This window comes from Phyllobates terribilis, unplaced genomic scaffold (assembly GCF_046119375.1).
Source record: "Phyllobates terribilis strain yellow unplaced genomic scaffold, ASM4611937v1 Scaffold_8__6_contigs__length_399053987, whole genome shotgun sequence".
NCBI lineage: Eukaryota > Metazoa > Chordata > Amphibia > Anura > Dendrobatidae > Phyllobates > Phyllobates terribilis.
The window spans coordinates 273311612-273337618 of record NW_027362768.1 but is presented as its reverse complement, the minus strand read 5'-3'; the positions used below and the strand labels follow the sequence as shown (position 1 = coordinate 273337618).

At 41.1% G+C, this 26007-nt stretch overlaps 1 protein-coding gene across 1 annotated transcript; it reads left to right on the top strand.

Moving 5' to 3' along the window:
- The first annotated feature begins 4899 nt into the window (after positions 1–4899).
- On the top strand, positions 4900–24453 carry CBX6 (chromobox 6). The gene is made up of 5 exons (XM_073644249.1): positions 4900–5077; positions 15303–15346; positions 16102–16167; positions 16394–16460; positions 18377–24453. Exons 1-5 carry the CDS (start codon positions 5009–5011, stop codon positions 19217–19219), a joined length of 1089 nt encoding a protein of 362 aa, XP_073500350.1. The 5' UTR covers positions 4900–5008; the 3' UTR covers positions 19220–24453.
- Positions 24454–26007: the final 1554 nt, after the last annotated feature.

Sequence of the window (26007 nt, the reverse complement as noted above, 5' to 3'; positions counted from 1 at the left end):
AGGGTGCAATAAATCTCAGGATCAAGAGAACCCTGTTTGAGACATCTGAGCTCTGCCTCAGCTGATGCAACCCAATCAGGTTCATCATATAACAAACCCATGGCATCAAAAAATGCTTCCACAGACCTCAGACCATGATCATCAAGAGACAAAGAAAAAGCCCAGATTTGAGGTTCCTTACGCAATAGAGACATAATAATTCCTACACGCTGTAGTTCACTACCAGAAGATCTAGTTCTGAGCCGAAAATACAACAAACAAGCATTTTTAAATGAAAACAAATCCTGTTGTTTCCCCGAGAAACACTCAGGTAATCCTACCTTAGGTTCTTCATAGCGTTCTGCAGGGTATTTACTCACGTACTGCTGAAGATCGGCAACCTCCAGAGTCAGCCCTTGCAAGAGTTGAGCAAGCTCCAGGATGGTACACATACTGAAGAAAATCCAGGAAGAGGAAAGGAGAAAAAAAAACAAACATCTTTTTTTCTTTTTTTTAAACGTGGCTGGACATACTGTTATGTTCTGCAACTTAGAACTAAGGAATAGGAGGGAAAAGCTGTCCCTGCACTGAGACTCAGCTTAACCCTACGCTGGGGTGGGTGCCCTATTCCTTGTGAATAGCCCCACCGAAACTCCTGCACTGAACTCAAACGAAGACCTGTAGGAAAGGGAGAGGGGTCCCTAAAAGATCTAAGGACTGGGAGCAAAAGCAGGAGACCTCCTAACAGAAAAGTTAGTTGCAGAAACAAAAATTAAAGGAAACAAAACTGGTGGAACAAGAAGTCCCAGGATAACAAAAGTCCAAAGCAAGAAGCACTAAACCAGGCTACTTAGCCAGAGCATGAGCGTTACAACACTGATGTCCAGCAGGGAATGGGGGCCAGGTGCTGGGTAATAAAGAGTGCAGAGATCACGTGACCAAGAAACCCAGCACCAGAGGAAAAGACTAGAAGCCAGCAAACCACAACAAGATGGCCGATAGTAAAACAACATAGATTCTAACACAAACTTAGCGGGTCATTTTTGCTTTTTTCCTTCTAGCCAATCAGTACATTTTATGGGAAAGTGAGTGTCAATAACAAGGACAACTTGTTTTGTAAAAAACAAGCCCTTGTAAAGAGGGCACTAATAAAAGTTCTGAATCTTGAAAGGCAAGAAAATATAAACAAAATGAAAATACAAAAAAATCTTCCAAGGTGTTGACCACTGCTTGGACATCCCTTGCTTAATCCAGCTGCACTGTTCGAGTCTATTTGACCCGAAAAAAAAGTTTGTGACGCTGCAGATTATTTATTATGAGGATCTGTAAATCGTCGCTAGGCAAGTTTGTTTATGGATAGGTGTTACGAGTATTGGTTTTTTTAAACTATTTCTGCATGAAATAATAATTGTTACATATGTACTGTTTGGGTCAATATGACCCGAATGTGTTTTATACAGATCTCCTGACATATTTTTAGTCACATAAATGATTTATAGTATTATTGTGGATTATTTATTGCATCTACTATTGTTGATCAATTTTTCCAGTTCCTGCAGGTCCGTGCCCTTGATAAATTTGCAAGTTAGTATATAATCTCTTGTTGTTGGCTGCTACACTGGTTAGATTGCTGCGATTTTATTATTATTATTCATTTAGATAGTATTGTTTTATTCCACAATGCTTTAACCCCGTGAAAGTCGTGAGTGTCCATTATTTGGATAAAAATGTGGCAAAGACGTCCATTGAGTGAAGCTGAATTATAAAAGCTTGCCAATACCTCAGATTCTGAAGAAGATATCCAACTGGAGAAAGTGTCCAAAAATGAGGACCACATAAGTGGTGGGGAAAGTGATTATGAGAATTACGATTCTGAAGTAGAATCTGATGAGGCACTTGCAGTCTTCTGAACAGGCAGGAAAATTACGCTCTGCTAACATCAGATAATTCTCTAATAACTGGCCGCTATTAGAGAAGTTTGGAATAAATGGATAGATTCTTCCAAAATGATACAATACTGGTGAAAATGTCTCTGTGGATGAACAACTTGTAGCATTCTGAGGTAGGTGCCCATTCAAACAATATATATTGAGTAAGCCAGCAAAGTACGGCATCAAGATATGGACACTTTGTGATAGCAGCCGTTCATACGCTCAGGTATATAAAGGAAAAAATCCTGGAGAAAAACCTGAAAAGAATCAGGGTATGCAAGTCATTTCAGATTTGATGTATGGACTAAAAGCACAAAATGTGCCAACTTTTTTTTACATCGCACCAACTGGGGCAGCTGTTACTAAAACGAAAACTTACAATGCTGGGCACTGTATGAAAAAGCAACCCTGAGCTGCCGCAAGTTATCCTTGGTAAAAGAGATATTCAGAGTTCAACGTTTTACTTTACTGGAGATACGACAGTGGTTTTTTACATTCCCCCAAAAAACATACAGGTCATTCTGATGAGCACAATGCACCATGACAATGCAGTAAGCAGTGGAGACGACAAAAAGAAGCAGATGATATTAGATTATAATTCCACTAATGGGGCAATTGATACACTAGGTCAACTAATCAACTAACAAGCTACGTACACAAGCAGACGCAAAAGTAATCAGTAGCAATGGTTTTATTCTATAACAATTGATGTCTCTGCCTACCAGGGCTGTGGAGTCAGAGTCATGGAGTCGGAGCCCATTTTGGTGGAGTTTGTGGGGAATATTTTTTCATAAGAATTTGGGAAAGTTATGAAATGTCCTATAAATGTCTGACCTATTCCTGATCTAAGGGTCTAGACTTTTAGCTGAGATGAATCTGTGCTACAGTAAATTTATTACTTAAACATGAGCCATGTACGAGGGAGTCGTGGAGTCGGTGTCATGGAAATTGAGGAGTCGGAAGTTTGGCTTACTGACTCCACAGTCCTGCTGCCTACAATGCATTTGTTTAATGGCATGAAATAAACTAGGAGAATTAGGAAAGTCACTTGTTATGCCATCTAATTTAATAAGAAAAGTAAAACCCCGAAGTGAAGGAGCAGCAGCCATAGCAAACCATACCCAGCAGAATGCTCAACAAAGTGAAGCCATAGCCTCCACCAGCATTGGAAAAAGCCTAAAAAGGAAAAGATGCAGCATTTGTCCATCTTCATGTGACAAAACAAATATTATATGTTCTAGTTGTAGTAAATACTTATGTAAAGCACATGAATTATTTCTGTGCAGAATGTAAGAATGCCTGAATATAGAAATAAGTGAACAAGTACAACCCGTTGCTTTATTTTCTTTAGAAAACGTAGTTTTGATTTTTATTTTTCATTTGTTTTTGACCAACCATGTTCACATACAGTTAAACAACGCAACTGGTATTCCAATAATCCACTTAGAGTAACTAAATGTCAAAATTAACAGACTTTTAATAGGTCGGGTCATATTGACCCGAGCAGTACAAGTGTATAGTCAATACAAACAGAACAGCAGGTTTAAAGGGGTTGTCCTGTCCAAACTGATAAGTCTGCAGTCACCCTGTGTGACTGCAGACTTATGAATCCCCCCAGTGCACGCACTGTACGTGGCAGGGATTCACCGGTTTTTGAACAGTGACAAAGGTTATGTATGCGTTATGCATACACCCGGCCAGGCTCGTCTCATGGGTGCGGTCTCGCTCAATATAAGTGTCTAGAGCGAAGCTGTGCTCACTGTGTACGCCGGGGGGGATTCATTAGTCTGCAGTCACACAGAGTGACTGTAGACTTATTGATCTGGACTGGACAACCCTTTCAAATACGGTATTCCGAGTGCAAAATAAAAATAACAGAAAGAACTTCTTGCAGTGGCGCCATTCTGGCAATGTCAGGCCTCCAGATTCATTCTGCCACATGAGCGCTGCAGCCAATCAACGGCTAACAGGCTGCACTTCCCTCAGACGTTAAAGGTTGATCAGGAGGGAGTGTGCAGGAAACAGCTGAATAGCCGCCAGTGATTGACTGCAGGGCTCACATGGCAGATACTATCTCACCAGACCCGGCAGTGCTGGCCCAGCACCCATGCGGGAACCAAGTATCTGATATTATGTTACACTGGATTATATAGATCCGGATTCGTCGTACATTGCCGCCAGTATTTTTACACGACCTCTCAGTTAATGACTTTCTGATTTGTGACAAATGAGACCATTTTCTCTTGTTTCGTTAGTTTTCTGATTTTTATGCCAATGAGGCTTTTCCAGATGTTTTCACCTGAGTCACCAAATGCTATTTTTTTTAAAAAAAGTTGCAAAATTTAGGGAAAATGTACCTCAGTCCCTGCACTGTACCAAGTCATTTTTTTGCACCATTTTACAAAAAAGAAATAAATGGGTCAAAGACGTAAAAAAGGAGCTTTTTGTTTTGGCACTAAACTCATGAAGTCTGTGCGCCATTTTGAAGAACTTGGTGCAGAAACTAACATCAAATACGAGACAAAATAGTAAAGTGACGAAAAAATAAGAGGAAAATGATAAATAGGGGCCATAGTAGTCATAGAGAAGGTGTTTGACTAGTGGAAACCCCCTTTAAGGATAAGACTACCTTTTACCTCTACCTTAAAAAAGAAATGAATAAATCTGCGCCTCACTGACGGCGACCAGGTGATAGCAGCAGCAGACTATCGCCCCATGGCGCAATGCCCGCCGCTCAGTCAGCGCCAGTCTCTTCGCGGAGGCGCGCGCCCGCACTTCCCGCCAACAAGAAGTGAGAAAATTCTCTCTCTCTCGTTTTCACGAGAACGCGCAGGGGGCGGAGCCTCGCGGTGAAGCTAGAAAAGGGGAGGAGCGAATGGTCTACAGGAGAAAGAGGAGGGCGTGAACACAAATGGGAGCTTTAAAGTGGGCGTGTCTCTGCGCTGTTCCCGGCTCAGTGACAGGCAGAGGGGGCGGGAATAACACGTTGACAGCGGGAAGGGGCGCGGACACGGCCGAGGTGACAGCGGCGCTCTGGGAGGAGGAGCCGTTCGCCTGCTGCTGCTGCTGCTGCTAGTCTTGCCGGGGTCGCGCTGAACATGGAGCTGTCTGCAGTCGGGGAGCGGGTTTTTGCTGCCGAATCAATTATTAAACGGCGTATACGGAAGGTGAGATGCGGCTCCGGGGCGGACGTGCAGTGACGGGCTCGGCACCGGCTGATCTCCGCTCGTCCTGTCCGTCTTCTATGTGCGCAGTCAGTGCCGGGAGCTCAGGCCTGTGGAGCCGCGGCCGTGGGGCTCTCCTGCGGAGGGAGGATGCCATGCCATGCCCGGTGCCAGTGTGTGGCATCTAAGGGCTCATTCTGCCATTGGCCCGGTGCCAAAGAGTCGTCGTACATAGTAACTATCGCCCCCTGCCGGCAGTGGTGCGCGTAGCAGGCTGCAGTGTGAGCAGCTGATGACTTGCACTTACATCAGTGGCCATAGACTGTCTCCAGGGTCATCACCATCATCATCACTAGTAATAATATTGTTTATTTTATATTTATTATCCATTCTATTAAGAATACATGAGATCCAGACAATATGATTCTGCCCAATCTCATGACTCCTCCATGCCCCTCTCTGATGGCTGGTTTGTTCCCTGTGAGAAGGAAAGTTCCCGGTGACCTCTACTGGAATCTTCTGCAGCCCTTGGATTGTCGCTTTCTATTCTTTAGGGAACAATTGAAGTCAGAATCCTAAATTTACAGCACTTTCCGTGTGCTGTGCAGCCCCCAGTATTCGCAGGCCGCCCCTGTGATGGATGTGGTGTCTGATGTACCCGCCTTCTGTTGGTTGAGGCCAGAAGTTTTGTTTCTGCAGTCAGTGATAATGTATACACACATCTGTTTCCAGCTTGAGCAGAATCCCCCCCTTGTGCCCCCCTCTGTACGGCCTCGTATGCTCCCATTACATATATGCTGGAGATCAGGATCATCGATTGTGTATGTAGCTGATCACTTCTGCCATCAGGGCTGAGTCCTGTACTGATAGGAATTGTCTGTGCCTGTTCGCGCTCCGTATTTGCAGAGTTAAACAGGGACACGCTATGTCACTTTTTGGCAGCGGCTCAACTCTAAGTACTCTATCCTGTTAGTTTTATTTTTTTCTTTCTTTCCCTTTTCTCCTAGTGAAATTTTAGCATTCACACACATTTGTTGTGTAAATCTTACCCCCATGTTGGTGAAAGAGGGGCGAATAGGGCAGTTTTCTGGCAAAATGTTTGAATTTAGAAAAAAAGTCATAATAAGTCTCATTTATGTAAAGTCTAACTACTTATAGAGGGGACGTAAAGGGGGATTAACTTTCCAGACCTTTACCTGGTACAGTTACCTGGCATTTTTCACCGTATGGGCTCCATATTCCCAGTAGCTTTAACCCTTGTTTGGGTATGTCCACATATTTGCAGCCGACTTTTATACTGTAAAAACCAGCGGTGGCAGCAAAAATGGCACATAAAATCTGTGTAAGGCCACGTTCACACGTTCAGTTTTTGGTCAGTATTTTACATCAGCATTTCTAAGCTAAAACCAGGAGCGGAACAATCAGAGAAAAAGTATAATAGAAACCCATCACCACTTCTGTATTTATCACCCACTCCTGGATTTTACTTACAAATACTAAAGTAAAATACTGAACGTGTGAACATGGCCTTAGGCTACCTTTCCACGCTGCATATTTTCAAAAAGCCGCAAGTAACCTATTTTACTCAATGGCTGCACAAATAGTGCAGAAAATCTGCACCATCTAAAGCTTATTGTAGGAGTGTTGCTACCTTCTCATGATGAGCTTTTGGTGAGTTTTTAATGATTCAGATTTTCTGCACCTATAAGGCCATGTGCACACGAGTGTTTGAGTTTTTTAGCTTGATATTTGTAAGTGTGCGTTTAGGCACCTGTTCAGTGGCTCACGTCAAGGCTTACATCTGAACGCCTGCAAAACGGGATTCGGACAAATGTGCCGACGGGGTCGTACACTGTAATGGTGCCGACAGAGCTAACGTGGCAAAAACGCAACGTGTAAACAAGCCCTATGGGTTTATGGTGCTCACTATAGCAGTCTGTCTTTCTTTTTGGTGGCAGTGTTGAGAAGATTTACAGATGATGAAGCAGGAGGCATATTAAGTTAGAAAGCGACACTTCACCCCGCTTACAAGCAATATCTATTTTTTGACTTCTGGGAAAGTAGAGCTTTATGGTTGCGGGCACTTTAGGTGGTACAACCTGTAATACCTGGGACATGTTTACATTAACAGATTTGTGGGATTAAACAATCGCCGATCTGTGAATCTTTACCCTTCAAAGTTTTTTATTAGGTTTACACAGGCAGAGCATGTAATAGATGGCTCGGTGCACATAGCTGCCATCATTCTTGGCAGCACAAGACCTGTGACCTGTTCCCACAGGACGATGCGCTGCCGAGAACCATGATCTTTCATGCGGCAGACAAGAACATTTCACTTGCTGAACGAGTGTTTTGCAGTGTAAACGACCCTTCAATCTCTCTGTAGATGTGCACAATTTGACGTCTAGCCTGGATGATTTTAATCCCTGTTCTGTCAGGAGCTTTTGCCGGATTACCTGAAAAACTGAATTCAGACGTGCCCCAGACTAAGCCGCTGACGCCAACGAGACAGTATCCAAAATATGAAAGTTTGGAGTGAGCTTGACCTCTTTTTCGGGTGGTGACGGTCTTTCTAGCCGGAAACAATAGAGTTCAAAGTTTCTTTTTTTTTCATGAACAGGGACCTGTACACTGAACATCAGAATAGAAGAGACTAATAATGTGGCAGCAGAATATAGTACAGCTCCTGGTCGAGACCTGGAGGTCAGGTTGTGCCCAAAGATGGCTGGAGTCTCTTGAGATAGAGGGGGAAAACAAGCAGATGGGAATATTTGGCCGCGCCATGAAGCACCGAACGCCTGTACTTGATGTGGACATTCATCCTGTGCTGATAGTCTCTTTAAGGACTCATAATCCTCTGCGAGAAAAATGGACAAGTGCAATCCGATAAAAAAATCGGATTGCACTCTGACCGATGTTATTCAATGGGTTACATCTCATCTGCAATTTTTTTTTTTTTTTTTACTTAGCTGAAATCGGACAGAGAAAAAAATTGCAGCATGCTGCGTATTGCCGCATATCTCGGACGAGACTCGCCAATGCAAGTCAATGGCTGCGTGAAAAAAAAAATCGCATGGCGCTCGGACCATGCAAGTACAGTCTGATTTTTATGCATCAGTCTCCTCGAAAACACGACAATTCATCAGCCTCTTACAGTAAAATCACAGCGGGACCCAACATTATAGAACAGAGAGAATAGATAGATATACATAGCAGGGCTGTGGAGTCGGTAAGCCAAACCTCTGACTCCCCAATTTCCATGACACCGACTTCGACTCCCGCATACATGGCTCATATTTAAGTGATAAATTTATTGTAGCACAGCTTCATCTCCGCTAAAAGTCTAGACCCTTAGATCAGGAATAGTCAGATTTGTATCGCCAGCTGACATCAAGCCCAGGGATTAGTAATGGAGAGGCGTCTATAAGACGCCCACATTATACTAGCCCCATAGTCAAAAAGTGAAATAAAACACCAACACCCAGAATAAAATAATGTATTTGAAATAAACACACAGACTCCTTTAATATTTCTAAATTATACCGTTATGCCCATTCCATTGAATCCCATGTCACCTGCAATAAATATAAAATAATAAAGCAACCTCATCCTTGCCTCTCCAACGTGAAGAAAATAATCCATTTGTCTCGCGACGGTTCTAGCTCTGCTACGTCTATATGACAAGCTGCATAGTAGCTTGATGCGACTATACATCCTTCCATCCTGCAGAGACACTTGCGCACCTCAGTGACTCGCAGTGACGTGATAAAGTTGAGCGGGGTTCATATCCAATGAACTCCGTTCACCTCACTGACGTCACCGCGAGCGTGGGACAGTTCTCACGCTCGTGGTGCTGGCAGCAAGGTTGTCGGAGTTCATATCCAATGAACTCCGATCATCTCAATGACGTCGGTGCGATTGCCGTGGGAAAGTTCTCCCTGCACAGGCACTGTGTGCAGCAGGGATTCACCGGTATGAGTCCGGGGACCGGAGGCTATGTATATGTTATACATACACTTGTATGGAGCGAGCCCACGCCCCGTCTAGTGATGTGGGTGGTCCAAGAAGACGCGCCATCGCTTAATACAAGTAAAGAGCATGTCACTTCTTTACTACTTTCAGCATTTTTTTCACCCATAGGAAGTAATGGGTGGTGGAAAAAAACGCTGCAAAACACACCTGTGTTTTTTGCTGCGTTTTTGATGGCAAGATAGAATGGGATTCTTTTTTTTTCACAGAACTTTATGTAAATGCCTAAATAGAGACAGAAGGACAGTAAAAAAAAAAAAAAAAACCACTGCAAAAATGCAGGAAAACCTGCATTTTTGACGCAGCTGTTTTCCTGCCAGAGAAAAGTTGTCCGCAGATTTGCACAACGTGTGTGAACATAGCCTAAGTCTGTATACTGAATACAGTTTTCTGGCTGAAAATTGTATTATTTCTTTTTTTTTTTTTCTATACGTTTTTCTGACCCAGATTTAACTTGGTCTCATAGCACATATTTCAACTTGGTGATACTTTAGTACTTATGCCTCCCCCTGCGCTGGGTGCAACTTGCATCAACACTTTGTAATAGGAGGATTGCTGTAGGCACTGATCCTATACAGTGACTTACTCAGTCTGGCTACATGTAGGAACAACCTTTTTTTTTTTTCCCCTCCAAATGCAGCACACGCTGTCTATCACGCTGTCTCTAATGACCCCAGACCAGGACATTGTGATATCAGTCCTATTTAGATGTAAAACTGCGATGCTCTGAAAATACATAGGCACTGCCACTCATTCTAGATTTTGCAGCTCTTAATGTCCACTTTTTTTTTTTTTTTTCTCTAAAACCGTGGCATGCCATAACAGATTTGTGCCATGTAATCCACCTATTGGAATGAAAAGGCCAAAATTCCTTGGTCGTATCTGCAGGTATCATGTACAAATTAGCAGTCTGCCTGCAGCAGAATTCTCCTTTTATTATGTATGCAGCGCACTAATGATGTTGAATTTCTGCTACACGGAGGTATGGTATTGTCCCATCTGGTTCAATGTGCCCTGCATCGGTCCAGTTATAGGTGTGTGCAGAAAGCCCCATTGTGTTATACAAAGCAGGTTTTTGGTGTAAACTCTCCACTGAATTTGTGCTGTAGTCTAAACTCGTAATGTGAGTAGACTTGGTTTTGAGGCACGTGTGTTCTCTAATGTGTGGGGCTCCTTTACTTAGATTTGGTGTTAGATGTGCCAGTCTCAGTGAGGTCAAGTTCACACCACCGTGTTTTCGGCCCGAGTTCTGTCCGTGAAAAAATGGACAGCGCTTGGACCAATGTCATTCAGGCGGGTTGTTCAGTCTGAATCTGCACAGGAAAAAAAATTTCAGCATGCACTAGTTTCTTTTGTCTATGGGGGTGCAAAAATAAAAAAATTGGCTTACATATGGATTACCTGCATTGTATCCAATTTTTACAGATACATTTCAGTTATCATACGGATAACAATTGAGATGAAAATCGCCTGTTTTTTTTCTGGATGAAACTCAGAACTTTTTTTTTTCTTTTTATACTCTTGTGGGAATTACATGTGAGTGATTCCTTTTTTACGTATTTTTTTTTCCTATACTCTGAACATGAGAAATGTATACGGTAGTCACTTTTCAGTGCCTGTTCCCCCTTCCCCCTCCTCTCAGATCAGTGTTTCGTTCCTCCTGTTTCCAAAATGGCCGATGCAGTGACATTTGAAACACTGTGTTAAAGCATAACGTCATTATTTATTTTTCATAAAGTTGTATATCTGATGATAAGCCACTTTGTAAACTATCTTCTTGGAGCAATCAATTTCTTTCTCCTGAACTGATCATTCTCAATATTCTCAGTTCAAGGTAAAATGTGTCTTCAGTGAATACAGATTTTCATATTAGGCCACGGCCCCACTATCAGTATTTGATCAGTATTCGGTCAGTATGTTTTCTCTAGAGTGGGAGCCAAAACCAGGAGTGGGTGATAAATGCAGAATTGGTGACTTGTTTCTGTCATACCTTTTCTCTGATTGTTCCTCACCTGGTTTTATCACCCAGTCCTGAGAAAAATTACTGACCAAATACTGATAGTGGGGCCGTGGCATTACTGAGATGACCGTTGCTGCTCATAAAGCTCTGTGGAGAGAGGAACAGGCTGGAGGCAGACGCACATTCTGCTTCAAGCTCTTCTGAAAAAGGAGGGTTACTACGTGTTAAAGGGTTTGTCCAGGTTTGGCACAAAGATATGCAGTCATTCTATATGTAGTGTGATTTCAGGATTCTCTGGTGTCGGGAGCGGGCAGTCGCTTATACGATATGCATACATCCAGCTACATCCTAACTAGACATGCAGGGCCTCGCTCAATGCAAGTGAATTGAGAAAGTCGGATTGTGGCCAGAATTATACAAATTGCATACTTGCGGTCACTTGACCGCCCGCTCCCAGCATCAGAGAATTCTGACAGCGTGCACTGTGCAAGATGTGAGGATTCACAAGTCTACAGTCAGTGATTGCATACATTCGTGCCAAACCTGAACAACCCCTTTAAGGGTTCCTTCACACTTTTTGGTACTTTTTCTCGTACTCAAAAAAATTGGTCTGAGTTTCATCAGTGTTTTTGATCAGAGTGTCTTTAGCGTTTAGTCAGTGTCAGTTTTTACCATCAGTTTCGCCTGAATTTCATCAGTTTTTCTCGGAAGTAAAAATAGAGGTTTCTCAAGCTTTTCCTATCAAACAATCCCTGAAAAAATGGACAGCAGACAGATGGCATCAGAATACTGTCTGAATCTGTTGTTTTTTTTTCTCTCCCCTTCCACTATGGATCCATAGACTTACATTGTCGAGTTTGTTCTGTCACACAGATCGATATTGACAGTCTGAGATTGTGTGGACCACTCAGTCCGAGGGAAAAATCGTATATGTGAACTACCCCGTACATTTATCATAGGTACGTGTTCGATCTGTGAAAAACTCGTCTGAATAAGCCCTCAGTCTAAACCACACTGGGGAAGTTTTTGGTTTAGACTTAGCACTGCACTCTGTGGCGGCCATCTCTGACCCAGAAGGAACAGAAGGTTGATCTGAGCAAAGGATGCAGTGGGAGGTAAATGTATGGCACCAGGTATTGTGACTATATATGAAAGATGAATAGTCCCTTTTCAGTGCCTGTGGTCACTTTAACTTGCAATGTTTTGATAACATCTATTTGAATGTCTGCTCTTTGGTCATTACTTTTTAATTGTTCTGCAGAAATACTGCATATATAGATAGATATATAGATAGATGGGTAGATCTTTGGTGAAATTAATTTAATAAGGTCACATTTATATTTTGTCGTGACATCTGTAGTATAAATAGGGGACAGTACATTTGAATATCTTAAGAAAACATTAAACGGATGAACCCAAGGCAAAAGCTGACAGCAAACCGCACGTTCCCTCTCTCCAGGCTACAATTGTTAACTTTCTGCACTGATCACCAGGGATCAGTGGTGACTGCTGATGTGGTTAAAGAAGCAGAGCTCTGGTATAGACGTGTTTTCCTGCACAGTGGTCTCTGTGAATCTTTATGGACTAGTCTGAAAAAGTTGTGTTTGCAGCTGTATTGGGAATTTATTCTTCTTCGTAGGTTCACACACAATTGAAAAAACTCCACAAGTGGAGTTTGCCACAAATTTTGTTGCACGATGCAGTTCTCGATGTTAAAAGGGGTATCAGCATTGTTGTAAATCTGTAACCGAAAGGGTCATGCTGCAATTTAGAGTATGTTCACCATGAGTTATTTATTTTTTTATCATTGATTTTGAAGCAAATCTGCTTCAAAATCCACTTTAAACACTAATGTGAATCTGCTTCAAAATCCACTTAAAAAAAGAAATCAGTGTGAATATACTCCAAACATGACCCTATGTTGACAACGCGTTATTTCTATGTTGGTTTTGAGGCAGATCTGCTTGAAAACCACTTCAAAGAGCATTTATAGTGGATTTTGAAGTGGGTTTACTTCAGAATCTATGTAAAAAAAAAAAAAAACCTCCCATGTGAACAGGCTCTTTAAGATCCATATTGCAGGCCATTTCTGTGCAGGAAAGCTTGCAGCATGTGGATAAAATGTGTTAATATAGTCACATGATACTGTAATTTGCTGCAGTTTTTCTCTAGAAAATACACAGTAATCTGTTACATGTGAATTGAATTAGATTGCAATGAATTTGTAAAAACTATTTAAATTGATAAAGAAAATGCTGATCGCTGATTGGTCTACTGGTTCAATAAAAAAATGTATATTGACTGACTCCAGTTAATAGGTTTGGGTCTGGGATTCTGCAGCTCGTGACTTGTTTTATGTGGCGAATCGACAGGGATTTTTGACAATGAAGTATATACGGCAGAACAGTGCTTTTACGATGTCTGTCAGGATTTATAAAATCTCCTTTCTTCCCTTCGTTATCCGTGCCATTGTTACTTTGTTTTCGTTTTAATACAGCGGTATTAGTTCATAAACTTTTGTGGCCTCAGGGGTGAGAGAAATTGCTTTCCTGTTGAGTTTTTTGTATTCTGTAAGTAGATATGTATGCACTTGTCCCTCTGAAAATCAGTGCTTAAAACCCTACGAGTAAAGACAAGGGTTCATGGGTTAAATGGCAAACAAATCTCCATTAAACAAAGGTCTTGATTTGACCTCTTCTGTTGAGCCATCAGATAATTGCTACCATTATACTTCCAATAGTGTTTCTGTGGTACTTTGCTGCAATAAGTGGATTTACACATAGAAGTCTGTGTAAAATCAACAGTAAACTGATTTTATTCACATGCAGATTTGACTTCAAGCTATCCTTTGCAGAATCCACAGCAAAAGTAAATCTAGAGGATCTGTCTTTTTATCGCGCTATTGCTCTTGTTCTCTTTTTTTTTTTCTTTTTCTTCTACAAATCTATTGCATGCTGTTAAATTGGGTTGGATTTTAACCCCCTTCCTCATTAGGATATGGATAAACCTCTTGGTGGGTTTGCAAGTGAGAAGAGGGCTTAGAAGCTGCTACATAGTAGGCGCCTGTGTCTTGCCAAGCTCCAGCTGTGGCTGTTAACCATTTAGGTGCTGCTGTTAACCTTTGACCGTGACTTAAAAATTAAACTATTGCAAGTACATGCACGCACCTGCTACTATCGGCGCCCCACGGCGCAATTGCGTTGGGGTACTAATGGGTTACCAGGGCAGAAGCTCAGCCACAGGTGAGCATGATTTATCCTATATACTGAAATACTGAGGTATTGAAGTATATAGTTTAAGCAATAAATTGATAGTAAGTTCAAGTCGCGTAAGAGGACTAATTATGTAAACACTTTTTAAAAATCTAAAAATTAAAATGACCCTCCTTTTATGCTGTTTAAAAATGAAGAAAAAGAAAAAAAAATAAGGATATTTGATGTCCATGAAAGTATGATAAAATACATTAAACCGTATGGTAAACCCTGTAAAGAGAAAAAAAAAATTGAAATCCCAGAATTGCATTTTATTTCATTTTATAGCTCAACTTATAGCCATAAAAAGTGATCAAAACATTATATGTACCCCAAAATTGGTATAGATAAAAACATTGGCTCATCACTCAAAAATAAACGAGCCCTCACCCAGGTTCATCAACAGAAAAATTAAAATTGTTGCAGGTCTCAGAGGTTTGGAAGAACTACCCATACAATATTTCAGCAGTAGAAAATGATTTATACTCTCTATAATGTCGGTGTGGCAATCGATTACAATAGCTGGTGCTTATCTGGATTAAGCATCAGTGACGCAAACCGGCCATGGTGCCGTGTCTGTAGAAGTGCGCCTGCTCCAGCCCTATGTTTAGCGACTCCACTTGGACGAAGTCCAAAGAAGCATTTTTTTTGCATTCATGATGAGTGCCATAGTTTTTGTTTGTTTTTTTAGTTTTTTTTTTATTACTATTGCTTATTTTCTCTATGATATGAAATAAGAAAAAAATAGATGCCAGTTTGGTATTGCCATAAAAAAACAAGCCACCTATGACTGTCGACCTGATAATTAAAAAGTTATGACCTTTTGGAAGAAGGAAAGTAAAAAAAACCAAAAGCGCAAAAAATGAAAGATTCTGTAGGTAATTAAAAAGGGTTAAACAAATACAGATTTAAGAAACTGTGTGAATGTGCTGGAAACCTGTTCACTGACTTATCAAGTGCAATAATTAACTTCCATTTTCTATTTCAGGGTCGTATTGAATATCTTGTGAAGTGGAAAGGGTGGGCTATCAAGTAAGTTTTCATTGCATTGCCCATTTGGTGTTTTTCTGTTTTTTTTTGCATGAAGTGCCGCACCCCCCCCCAGCAAAACTATAGGCAACTTAACTCCTCAGTAACTAAGTCCAAATTGCTTTAAATCTGACATGCAGTGGCGTGACTAGTCTGATGGGCCCCTATGCAAGATTTGGACCTGGGCCCCCTCCACGTGTTGGTCAGATGTGTGGCATTCTAAATCCTGGAGAATCAAGTTGTCGGGTCATTTTTAGACATTTAAAACAATGTCAGATTTTTTTCATTTCACAGCACTTGGTTATCCCCCCAGTTTTCATTCCCTTTTTTACATAGTAAAATCAAGGGTGTCATTCAAAACTACAACTGGACCTCAATGCAGACACAAAAAAAAAATAAATGATGATAAAGTTATGGCTCTTTAAAGAAGGGGACGAAGAGAGAAAAGCTAAAGTCTGTCGGGAAAGGGTTAAGCATGCGAGTGGGCTTTACAGACCAGCCCCTCTGCTTTTGACTTTGGTAAAAGTACACTTTCCCCAGTAAAACATCATGGTGAGGAAGTCTGCTTCGTGGGCTAGTCCTCTTCTGTAAAGGCACATGTGCATAGGGGCTTTGTTCCGCAGTGCTTAGTAAAAATCCTAAAGAAAACAAGTGTAAAAAAAAAAAAAAAAAAAAAAAAAAATACAAAAGAACATGGAAAATGAATATATAACGCGGGAAATAGAATTATTGAACTGACTTTTTATTTTCAATTCTAGGTACAGCACATGGGAACCCGAGGAGAACATACTCGACTCAAGACTTATTGTTGCTTTTGAGCAGAAGTAAGTATTTTTATATCACTACTTTACAATATGCATAAAGGGAAAGTTTAGTTTCCCAGCACAGGGGGCCAATTTAACTGCTTCAGGTCCAAACCAAGGAAACTTCAGCATGTTCCCAAAATGAAACACCGAAACCAAATACATAGAAACAAAGATATCTGAGATGTGATATTGTGTGTTTTGTTACAGTTCTAATGTGTGGTTTGTTTGTTTTTTGGAAATTCAGAGAGCGAGAACAGGAAATATATGGACCCAAGAAGAGGGGCCCAAAGCCCAAAACCTTTCTTTTAAAGGTATGCGTTCAGTTCTTCAATATCATGCCGTACTCTTGTTCCTTACACTCAGTTGAAGACATTGACCGTAAAATTGATCAAACCTGCCACACAAATATGCTTTAAAGCAAAAAAATTGAATTTAATTATACATTATTGTAGCTCCTGTAGATTCAGGTCATGCGACCCCACTGACTGCTCAAACCACATGGATCTCACCACACGGAAGATCCCACCTCCTGCATAAAGAGAATCTGTCACCAGGTTTTTGCCACCTATTCTGAGAGCAGCATAATGTAGAGACGGAGACCCTGATTGATGTGTCACTTACTGGGCTGCTTGCTGTAGTTTTGATAATTTCCTCCTGATAAAGTAATAATTTTTATCATTTGAAGACTAGTAAACCTGCTGCCATGTAGTCCTCCATATTCATGAGCTCTGTATAACCCTGCCCCCACCACTGAATGGCAGCTTCTGCCTATGCACAGCGTACCCAGAAAGCTGCCAATTAGCGGTGTGGGTGGGGTTATACACAGCTCAGCATTCAGAGAACTGCTAGATCTGCAGAAGATAAAACAGTTATTTATTTATTTATTTATTTTAAATGACAGCAAACAGCCTAGTAATGACATCACTGGAACCAGGGTCTCTGCCCCTACATTATGCTGTTCTCAGATGGGGCAGCAAAAACCTGGTGACAGTCCATTAAACTGTGGGCTTATGGTATGAGCCACTAGACTGAGCCTGTGCACCCCTCCACATGCGCTTATGCAACTGATGACTGCTTATGTCCTATTGTTTGAGTGGGTCTAAGGACATAGACCCCAACTGATATACTAGGCTTTTAAGGGACTAATATGCATATTATAATTATTAATAGTTTTTTTTCTAAAAAATATAAACAGGCAACATTAATTTAATGCATTGGTGTGTACGGTGTCTTTTTTTTAATACACATTGGGCTCAGAAGTAATTAGACAAACCACTGTGTGAAATGGCCAGCCAGCCGATGGGGCAGTTTACCTACCGAGCATGAGGAGTACAAGTAGGCCTGGTAGAGGGAGTGCTTGTAATATAGTCCATCCAGGGGGACCAGATACACTGCCATCTTTCCAATTTATCTATCTAGTAGCATAGCTGTCAATTTCCCTTTAATCATGTTCCAAGATTATATACGTCTCTTCTGACAAGCAAAGCAGTTACTTTTTCATGATGTAGCAATTGGCGGTTTCACAGCCATTGAAACACTATTTTATTGAGAGAAAGTAGTGGCCCAATTCTGTGACCATCTTATTCACAAGTTTCTAAGTAATTGATGCCCCCTGAACCCAGCACCCAGATAGCAGTCTGGAGAGGACCCCGAGACTGCTCTATCCACAAGGCAGGGGTCAAGTACCACCTCATGAGCACCTTCACAATTGTATTAAGGTTGTTAACACCTGGTGTTGGAGGACCATTTGTGACCGCTCTGCTTCCAATAACTCATTACCCAGCACAGCCTCCCATTTACTGATATAAGGTAGCTAACCGCTAAGCTGAAATAGATAGCTGCGTGTGTTTTCCAGTGGCAGATTTCATACCAAGTTTGAACGTTCTCCCCCATCCTATGGATAAAGGATAACGTTCAACGTGGTTGATCATGCACACTTCTGCTCCATTCATTCTTAATGGGAGTGCTGAAGATCAGTGGAGCGCAGCGCTCAGCCATCTTGTCACTCCCATTGGGAATGATTGGAGTGGCAGTGTGCATGATCAACCACCACTCCATTCACACAGGGCTCTTCAGAGCCCCGGTTCTCCGGATCTGTGAGCTTCCCAGTGGTCAGACCCCCAGCACTGGTAACTGATAAACAGTTTACATGACTAAAGTTTGGGGAATGCAATATTTGTATAACTTGCGTAACTATTTTCACTGTATATTTTCTTCTTTGTTATAGGCCAGAGCCCAGGCTGAAGCTCTTCGAATAAACGATGTCCACTTTGGAGTTAAACCAGGCTCAAGTGTTTCGCCTAAATTGCACTCCAGTGCTGCTGTACATCGTTTGAAGAAGGACATACGACGCTGTCATAGTATGTCTCGTCGGCCTCTTCCCCGTCCAGATCCCTTAGTGCCCTCTGGAACTACTTCTGGTCTCCGTGCCCCTGTGTCTCCTTTCTCAGAGACTGTACGTATCCTCAATCGGAAGGCAAAGCCCCGAGAGCCAAAGCGTAGCAGAATCATTCTTAATCTAAAGGTAATTGACAAAGGAGCAAAAGCACCTTTAGTACGTCCTAAAATTCCATCCCGAAATAGAGTAATCGGGAAAAGCAAGAAGTACAGTGAGAGCATGCTTCGGAATCAGATTCGCCACTTGAAGTATGGAACCTTTTCCCTGTACAACAAGCCAACTATTCAAGGTCCAGAAGAGGAAAAGGCAGAAGATAAACGTGCAAACCAAGGTCTTGGTGACGAGAGCTCTAGTACATCTGGATGCCCTTCTCCGGCTCCATCTGATGATAGACCTCCTAAATTATTGCCTGAGACCCTTAGCCCAGCTGTCCCTGACTGGCGGGAATCTGAAGCATTGGATCTCTCCATTCCACCCGAGTCTTCTGCAAGCAAACGTGGGCAAGGTGAGCCTGATGAATCTGACCCGGAAGAGGCTGGAGACTGGCGCCCAGACATGTCTCCTTGCTCCAATGTGGTAGTGACGGATGTTACAAGCAACCTTTTGACAGTCACCATAAAAGAGTTCTGCAATGCACAAGACTTCGAAAAAGTGGCAGCTGCTGGTAAATAGTACGGAGAAGGGACTGTAAGAGTAAAACAGTTCAACACTTTAAAGGTTAATTCACTCTTAAGCTATTGCTACACCACCCTACCCATTCAGTATGTATTTAAAGGTCATGCTACGCATGTGGTGCTCTTCTGTTCGCTGGTGTGCATCACATTGACTAGAATTGACCTCCTAGGTTAATAGATGTCTGTAGAAACGGCTCCTCTTTGTGCTTACTTGCTTGTGATGGTACAATGTACACTTAGAATGTAATGGCACGTACTAGTCTTCATGAAATAAGTATGTGTGTCATTCTTCTGATACGTAGTAGAGCAGAAAGCAACATAAATATTAATGTGAAATGCACATTTTTGTGGCTTTTAAACTTCTAATATTGTTCAAGCTCGTAAGCAAAAGTTTCTATGGTATACACAACAGGAGGCAAACATTTATGGCATGAGTCTCTGGATACAGATCCATTATTGGGAAAACTTTCCTTTATGATGGAATAATTTTTTTTTCTAAAATTGGCAGCTGAATGCTCTGTATGCTTTTCATACTTTGCTTATTTTCTATAACTGCGACTTTTTATTGTCATTCCTATTCCTATACGTGCTTTACGTCCTGTACAGATCAGAGCTTAAAAGACATGGCGAACGAAACGGGCAACCTTAAACTGCTTCACACCGAAAAATAAGAAAGGCTAGCGCTGCACGGCGACATGTTGCACCACACTGAAATCGCAGTGACACATTGCAGCATTGGATGAAAAAATGTTATATGTTGCAATATGCTGCGCCAATGTTTCGGGATGTCCTGAGCGGCTTTTCTGTTTTGTTTAAAGCAAAATCGGAGCTCCAAAATAGTCGCATGGCAGCAAGTCGTACAAATGTTTTTTTTTGTTGTGTGACTTGCGAAACATGTCGCCATGCACCCCCGCCTAAATATATGATGGATGATGAGACGCATCCCAGTATATGATCTATAGTTGACTTAAATTAAATTTAAAGTTGAAATTACAGATCGGAAATCACAATCCTTTATTAATACAGAACAATCAAAGAAATGCATCAGGATATTACTTGCAGAAAAAAAAAATATATAGGAAATGGTCCAGGTATTGAAAATCGCAGTTCATGGGTTTTCCAGTTTTGGGTTATTTCTTGTGGGGTTGCATGCACAGGAATTCATGAACATTGGGACCGGTGAGCCGGCGTTATATGGCTTAATCCTAAAACTCATTCTTTGAGATTCTATACAACAATTTAGAAAGTGTGCAGCTCATCATGTATGATTTCGTCTAGATGAAAGCTCATTCATAAGGACGCATATCGAATTATAAAGAATATAACCAGACCAGTATTCCTCTGCCATCACATTTTATGGTTGGTTTCTTGTATACTTCGCTGACTTAACCTCTATACTTGCAGGTTTATGGGTAGAAGAGAATTTGCTGGAAAGGGTGGTGTAGGTAATTGCTTTTTATTGAAATTCTTGGCTGCAAGAACGAAACTCTTGTTTCCAGCATAAAACTTGAAACTGAAGCTTTTGAGTGAATGCATCTTTAACTATTTAAGCTTAATTGTGGACAAGCTAGTACAAGACCCGGAGAAATGTGATCTCGGGAACGCCGCTGAGGTCTATGGTGTTGTACAATTCACTGGTGCTCAAACCTATTTATGTCCATTTTGTAGATGAAGGTTGTTTATATCGGCGCGTGGATAAAGTGGGTAGTTAGCCTGTCCGGATCTGCCTCCAGCCACATTCTGACACTGCTCTGCAATGCCTCCACAATAGGTGCTAACATGCTATATTTTCTATCTTTACAGACATTGCAGTGAATGCTTTTCTCTAGTAAGCGGAGCGGTGAACGGTTTTCTTTTATACTTTTGTGTTTTCATTAATCAGACTGTAATTTTTAATGTAAGTTGCCATGAAGATCTGTATTAAAGGGAATCTGCCACCTAATCTGAGAGCAGCAAAATGTAAGGACACAGACCCCAAGTCCAGCGATGTGTCGCTTAAGTAGCTGCTTGCTGAAGTTTACATAAAAATCCCTGTTTTATCTGCTGCAGATCTCTAATGCGGAGCTCTGTATAACCCCACCCACACCACTGATTGGCAGCTTTCTGCACACAGAATCCGTGGTGTGGGCTGGGTTATACAGAGCTCAGCATTCAGAGAACTACTAAATCTGCAGCAGATAAAACTGATTTTTTTTTTTTTGTAAACTTCAGCAAGCAGCTCAGTAAGTGACATCACAGGAATCACGTTTTTTGCCCTTACATCATGCTGCAAAAACCTGGTGACAGATTCCCTTTAAGCTATGATAAAGAGCATCTGTCACTATTTGGTGAGATGGCATTAATCAATGTTTAATATTCATAAAACAGTTGTCCAGGATTAGGGAAACATATGGCTGCTCTGTATCATAAAATGGCATCAAACTTGTCCACATTGAATATATAATATTGAAGTTCCACCCCATGCATTTTAATGGTGCTACGTTACCGGACACACTTTGTGGCTAGCAGGGGTGCTGTTTTTTAAGGAAGGCGGTCATGTTTCTCTGGGTAACACTTTTTATAGAATAGTCAACGGAAGACATTACCATATTTTTCAGTCTGTGAATAGTTCTGCAGACTGACGCCTTTATAGAAGGTAACTAAAGCTATTCTGATGGCACAGCCAGCTAAGAGCATACATGTAGGAATATTACATCACTGATTGCAGGCATTATTAGAAGTTACAGAATATTTATAAGGCGCTGTCTTAATAATGGAATATGAATTTCAGACGGAGTGAGTGGTCTCCTGCACGTGACAGACTTGTTTGCATGGAGCTTGTCCTGCTGTTAGCGGTCCTTCTGTGCTTCTGAACTGCGCCATGTTTTCTGATCACCATGTTATTGCCATTTTTTATTTTGCCTTTTGTATGAACTTTGAGGCGGCGTACAGATGTAGAATGTAGACCTACAGATTTCTGTGGGATTCATATACTAGACATGTAGAATGATTTTTAACACCTTCATGACAAGGAAATTTTCTCCTTCCTTTCTTACAAAAGTTTTTTTTTTTTTTTTTTTTTTTTTTTTTAAATTTGCCGCATAAGGGCTTGTTTTTTGCAGGAGCAGTTGTAGTTTTCAATGACACCATTCACTTAAAGGAAATCTGACATCGTGAGCATGAGGTAGGGGCTGAGACTTGATTTCAGTGATGTCACTTATTAGGCTGTGAGTGTTTATCAGTAGGAGATAATCACTGCCAGACTGGTGCCCCCATGAGCCCTAGTCATACTGTGCCCTCTCCCCTAATTAGAAAGCTACTGGTGTGGGCAGGGGGCAGCTTTTTGAGCTCTGCTACATCACAGTTGCTGCACACAGTAAGCTAAGTGATACAATGATGGAATCATGGTCTCTGTCCCTACATCATGCTGCTCTCAGATGAGGTAGCAAAAACTTGGTGACAGATTCCCTTTAACCATGTGACATACTGAAAAATGGGGTGAGGGGGTAAAATGATGGGGATAGAAACGTCAATTCTGCCACTCTTTTTACTTTTTTCATTGTGTGGAAAAAAATCACATGGCAGTATTATATATTTGGTATCACAGTGCTCATAATGACCTGAAGAATGTGTTTTAATATACTTTTACTGGTCAAGCAATTTCAAAAGTTTTGTTAAAAAAAAAATAATTTGTCGCCCTCTTCTGAGACTTTTTTTTTTTTTTTTTTTTTTTAATTTTATTTTATTTCCAGGCTGTGTGATGGCTCAGCAGCTTACATTATTTTTTTTTTTTTTTATACCATTTTTGCCCTACATATTATGTTTTGATCTTGTCTTATTGCAAATTTGGTGCACCAATCGAAAAAAAGCCGTTCTTGCGTTTTGAATAACCTATCGAAGTCAGATTTTTTTTATGGACGCAGCAATTTCAAATGTTTTTTTTTTTTCATTCTGTTATCCATTCACTTTAAATTGCTTGTCCACTATAAAAAAGAAAAAGTTCTGTTAATGTGTAGACAGTGTCAAAGGTACAACTTGCTAACTAGGTTCACACTTGTGTTGGAGTCTGTGTTACAAGCCTCTGTTGTGAGTTCTGTCAATTTTAATGGGAAAAAAAAAGCGCAGCATGCGCAAATGTTGGCCCCACAAATGGATCAAAGTATAAACTTTGGGGTCTGTCTAGCATTGTGTGTCTGTCATGGGACAGATCTGTTTCTTGCATGAGCATTTGTGTTTCTATAATGAAACCGAAAATCGGAAGTTTATATGCAAGTGTGAACTTTGCTTAATAACAAAGATGCCCCGATCTTGAGCGATCAGCACTGGACCCAGGTCCCAGCACGCCCCCTTCTGGCTTTGTTTCAGCACAGAAGAATGCGTAGTGCACCAGGATGTGACCAATGATTGGAGGGGCCTGGCTCTATTTAATAGCTTAGGTTAATTATTGAAATATGCAATTGTATGAAACAGACTGACATCACAGATGTGCGGTCAGATCAAGCCTGAAGTTGAAATGCTGGGACCAGCGCTGATCTAAAGATTATTAATTTAGGTTAGTAAATTGTATTTTTTTTTTGCTCACATTGAAAGCTCTTTTTTTTTTTTTCTCCCATTAAGCTGTACAATCCAGTAATGATCATGAAATAGAAAAATGATCATTGCATAAATTTCGAAGACTAACAGCTTGTCTTCCAAAAAATATGAATTGACTGTCAGCGTATCTATAGTGTATTTTTAACGATTGACTTAAAAATAAAAAAAAAATCATGCAAGTTTGAAGAAAGCTTATGTTAATAGAATAGACCTCCCTTACTGCAGAAGTTTAGATTAACTTGTGCTATAAAGCATCAGAATGCTGGATGCAGATGACAAATGCTCTTTAATGAAACACTTTTACCGTGGAAGTTAAGTTCTTTTTCCCTGGTTCAATCTGTGCTATATCCCGAATGGTGTTTTTATTTTTATAGTTTCTTATTGGTAAATTTAGTTTTGAAGGATTAAGAAGTGGGGGGGGGGGAATTGCTAAGTAATGTGTGACTATGTATCTTAACGGATATCCAGACCTAGCCCTAAAGGCCCCGTCACACTTAGCAACGCTACAGCGATCCCGACAACTATACGCCCTGTCAGGGATCGTTGCTGCGTCTCTGTGGTCGCTGGTGAGCTGTCAAACATGCAGGCTCACCAGCGATCAGGGGAGCAGCGACATCGTGGAAAGAATCTTTCCACGATGTCCTGCTCCTGGTTACCAGCCTGCTGAAGCAGGAGCAGGCTGGTAACCATGGTAAACATCGGGTTACTAGGGGCACACGCGCTCCTAGTAACCCGTTGTTTATCATGGTTACCACTCTGCTACAGTGAGCGGGAGGTTACCGCTCACTTTAGCAGGCTCATAACCATGATAAACGGGTTACTAGGTGCGCGTGTGCCCCTAGTAACCCGCTGTTTATCATGGTTACCAGCCTGATCACTGGTCCCGCTGGTAACACACAGCGATGTGTGCTGACCAGCGGGAGGGCAAAGACCAAAAAATGGTCCAGGACATTTTGCAGTGATCAGCGACCTCACAGGGGTCTGATTGCTGCAAAGTGTCACACATAGCGACATCGCTGGTGAGGTCTCTGTTGCGTCACCAAAACCGTGACACAGCAGCGATCTCGCTATGTGAGACGGGGCTTTACTCTGGGTGTGAAACGAAAGACTGACATCTCTGCGTGCTCTGTTTTTTCGCGTCTGTTACCTCTCGCCCATCTGCTGAGGTTCTTTTAAGAAGCAATAGAGTAGAATGGAGCAAAGATGCCAATGTATGCCAACCTACAAGAAGGAGGAAAGGGCAATAAGGCTTTTTCCTAACTTAAACAAGAGAAATTTGTATTTCTGTGTATACTAAATATGGCTCCTTGCTCATTACCATATTTTTTTTTATATTTCTGAGGTTAACTCTGTTTTATGGCACATCAAAAGAATATTGTGCATTCGTAAAGAGGCAGATGTATTTTTAAAATGTATGGAAACCTACATTTTGAATTCTTTTTGAGCAGTTTATGATGGCTTCAGCCAGATTAAAAATTTCTGCTACTTTTGATTCCATGGCAAACTTTGACTTGGTGACTTATGCTTGAATTCTTAAGCCAATGTCCCATTGTTTCTGATGGATTATATAGAGGGCATTTTAAATAGTAGTATTTGATTTGTAGGTTAGACCTATTCTATATCGCAGTTAAACGTGTCACTTATTACAAAGGATAATAAAAAGACTTGCACTTTTTATCAATTCTTCTTGCTGCTTTCCTGTTCAGAATGTCTCGTGGTTGGAATAAAAATTCCACAAATGTAATTCAGTTACAATTTTCATAAAGCGTTTATAAAAAAATGCGTAATAAAGGATTTTGAAAGAATGCACTTTTTCCCCCTCCAAACTGGCTCTTTGGCCCTAGTAAAATCTACATTTTGTAATTTTATTCTAAAGCTGGCCACATAAACATAGGTTTTTGTCAAAATCTCATCTATAGCCATTGTTGGGTGTTGTCAGTGAAAAAAGAAGCATGCATTGGTGCACTTTGATAAATAGTGTATTTTCATGTAAAAGTGTAGACCGAGGCTTTGAAACTGCGCAGGTAAAGCCTCAAGACCCTCCAAAATCTAAATGCACTTGTGCATGGGACACTTTCCTGTTAAAGAGGAACTAAACTTTGATTAGAATTTTTGCCCAGTATAGAAATTTATGAAACTTTGTAAATCCATGAAATCAAGGGGGCAGCACCTGTCTCCTCTACTGAGAGTTGTAATGCACTGCCATCATCTGTA

Excerpts from the sequence above, each read along its gene's own strand:
- CBX6 (XM_073644249.1), top strand. The coding sequence starts at position 5,009 with ATGGAGCTGTCTGCAGTCGGGGAGCGGGTTTTTGCTGCCGAATCAATT. Across the intron at positions 5,078-15,302 it reads TTAAACGGCGTATACGGAAG|GGTCGTATTGAATATCTTGT; the intron begins GTGAGATGCGGC and ends TTTCTATTTCAG. Across the intron at positions 16,461-18,376 it reads CCAAAACCTTTCTTTTAAAG|GCCAGAGCCCAGGCTGAAGC; the intron begins GTATGCGTTCAG and ends TCTTTGTTATAG.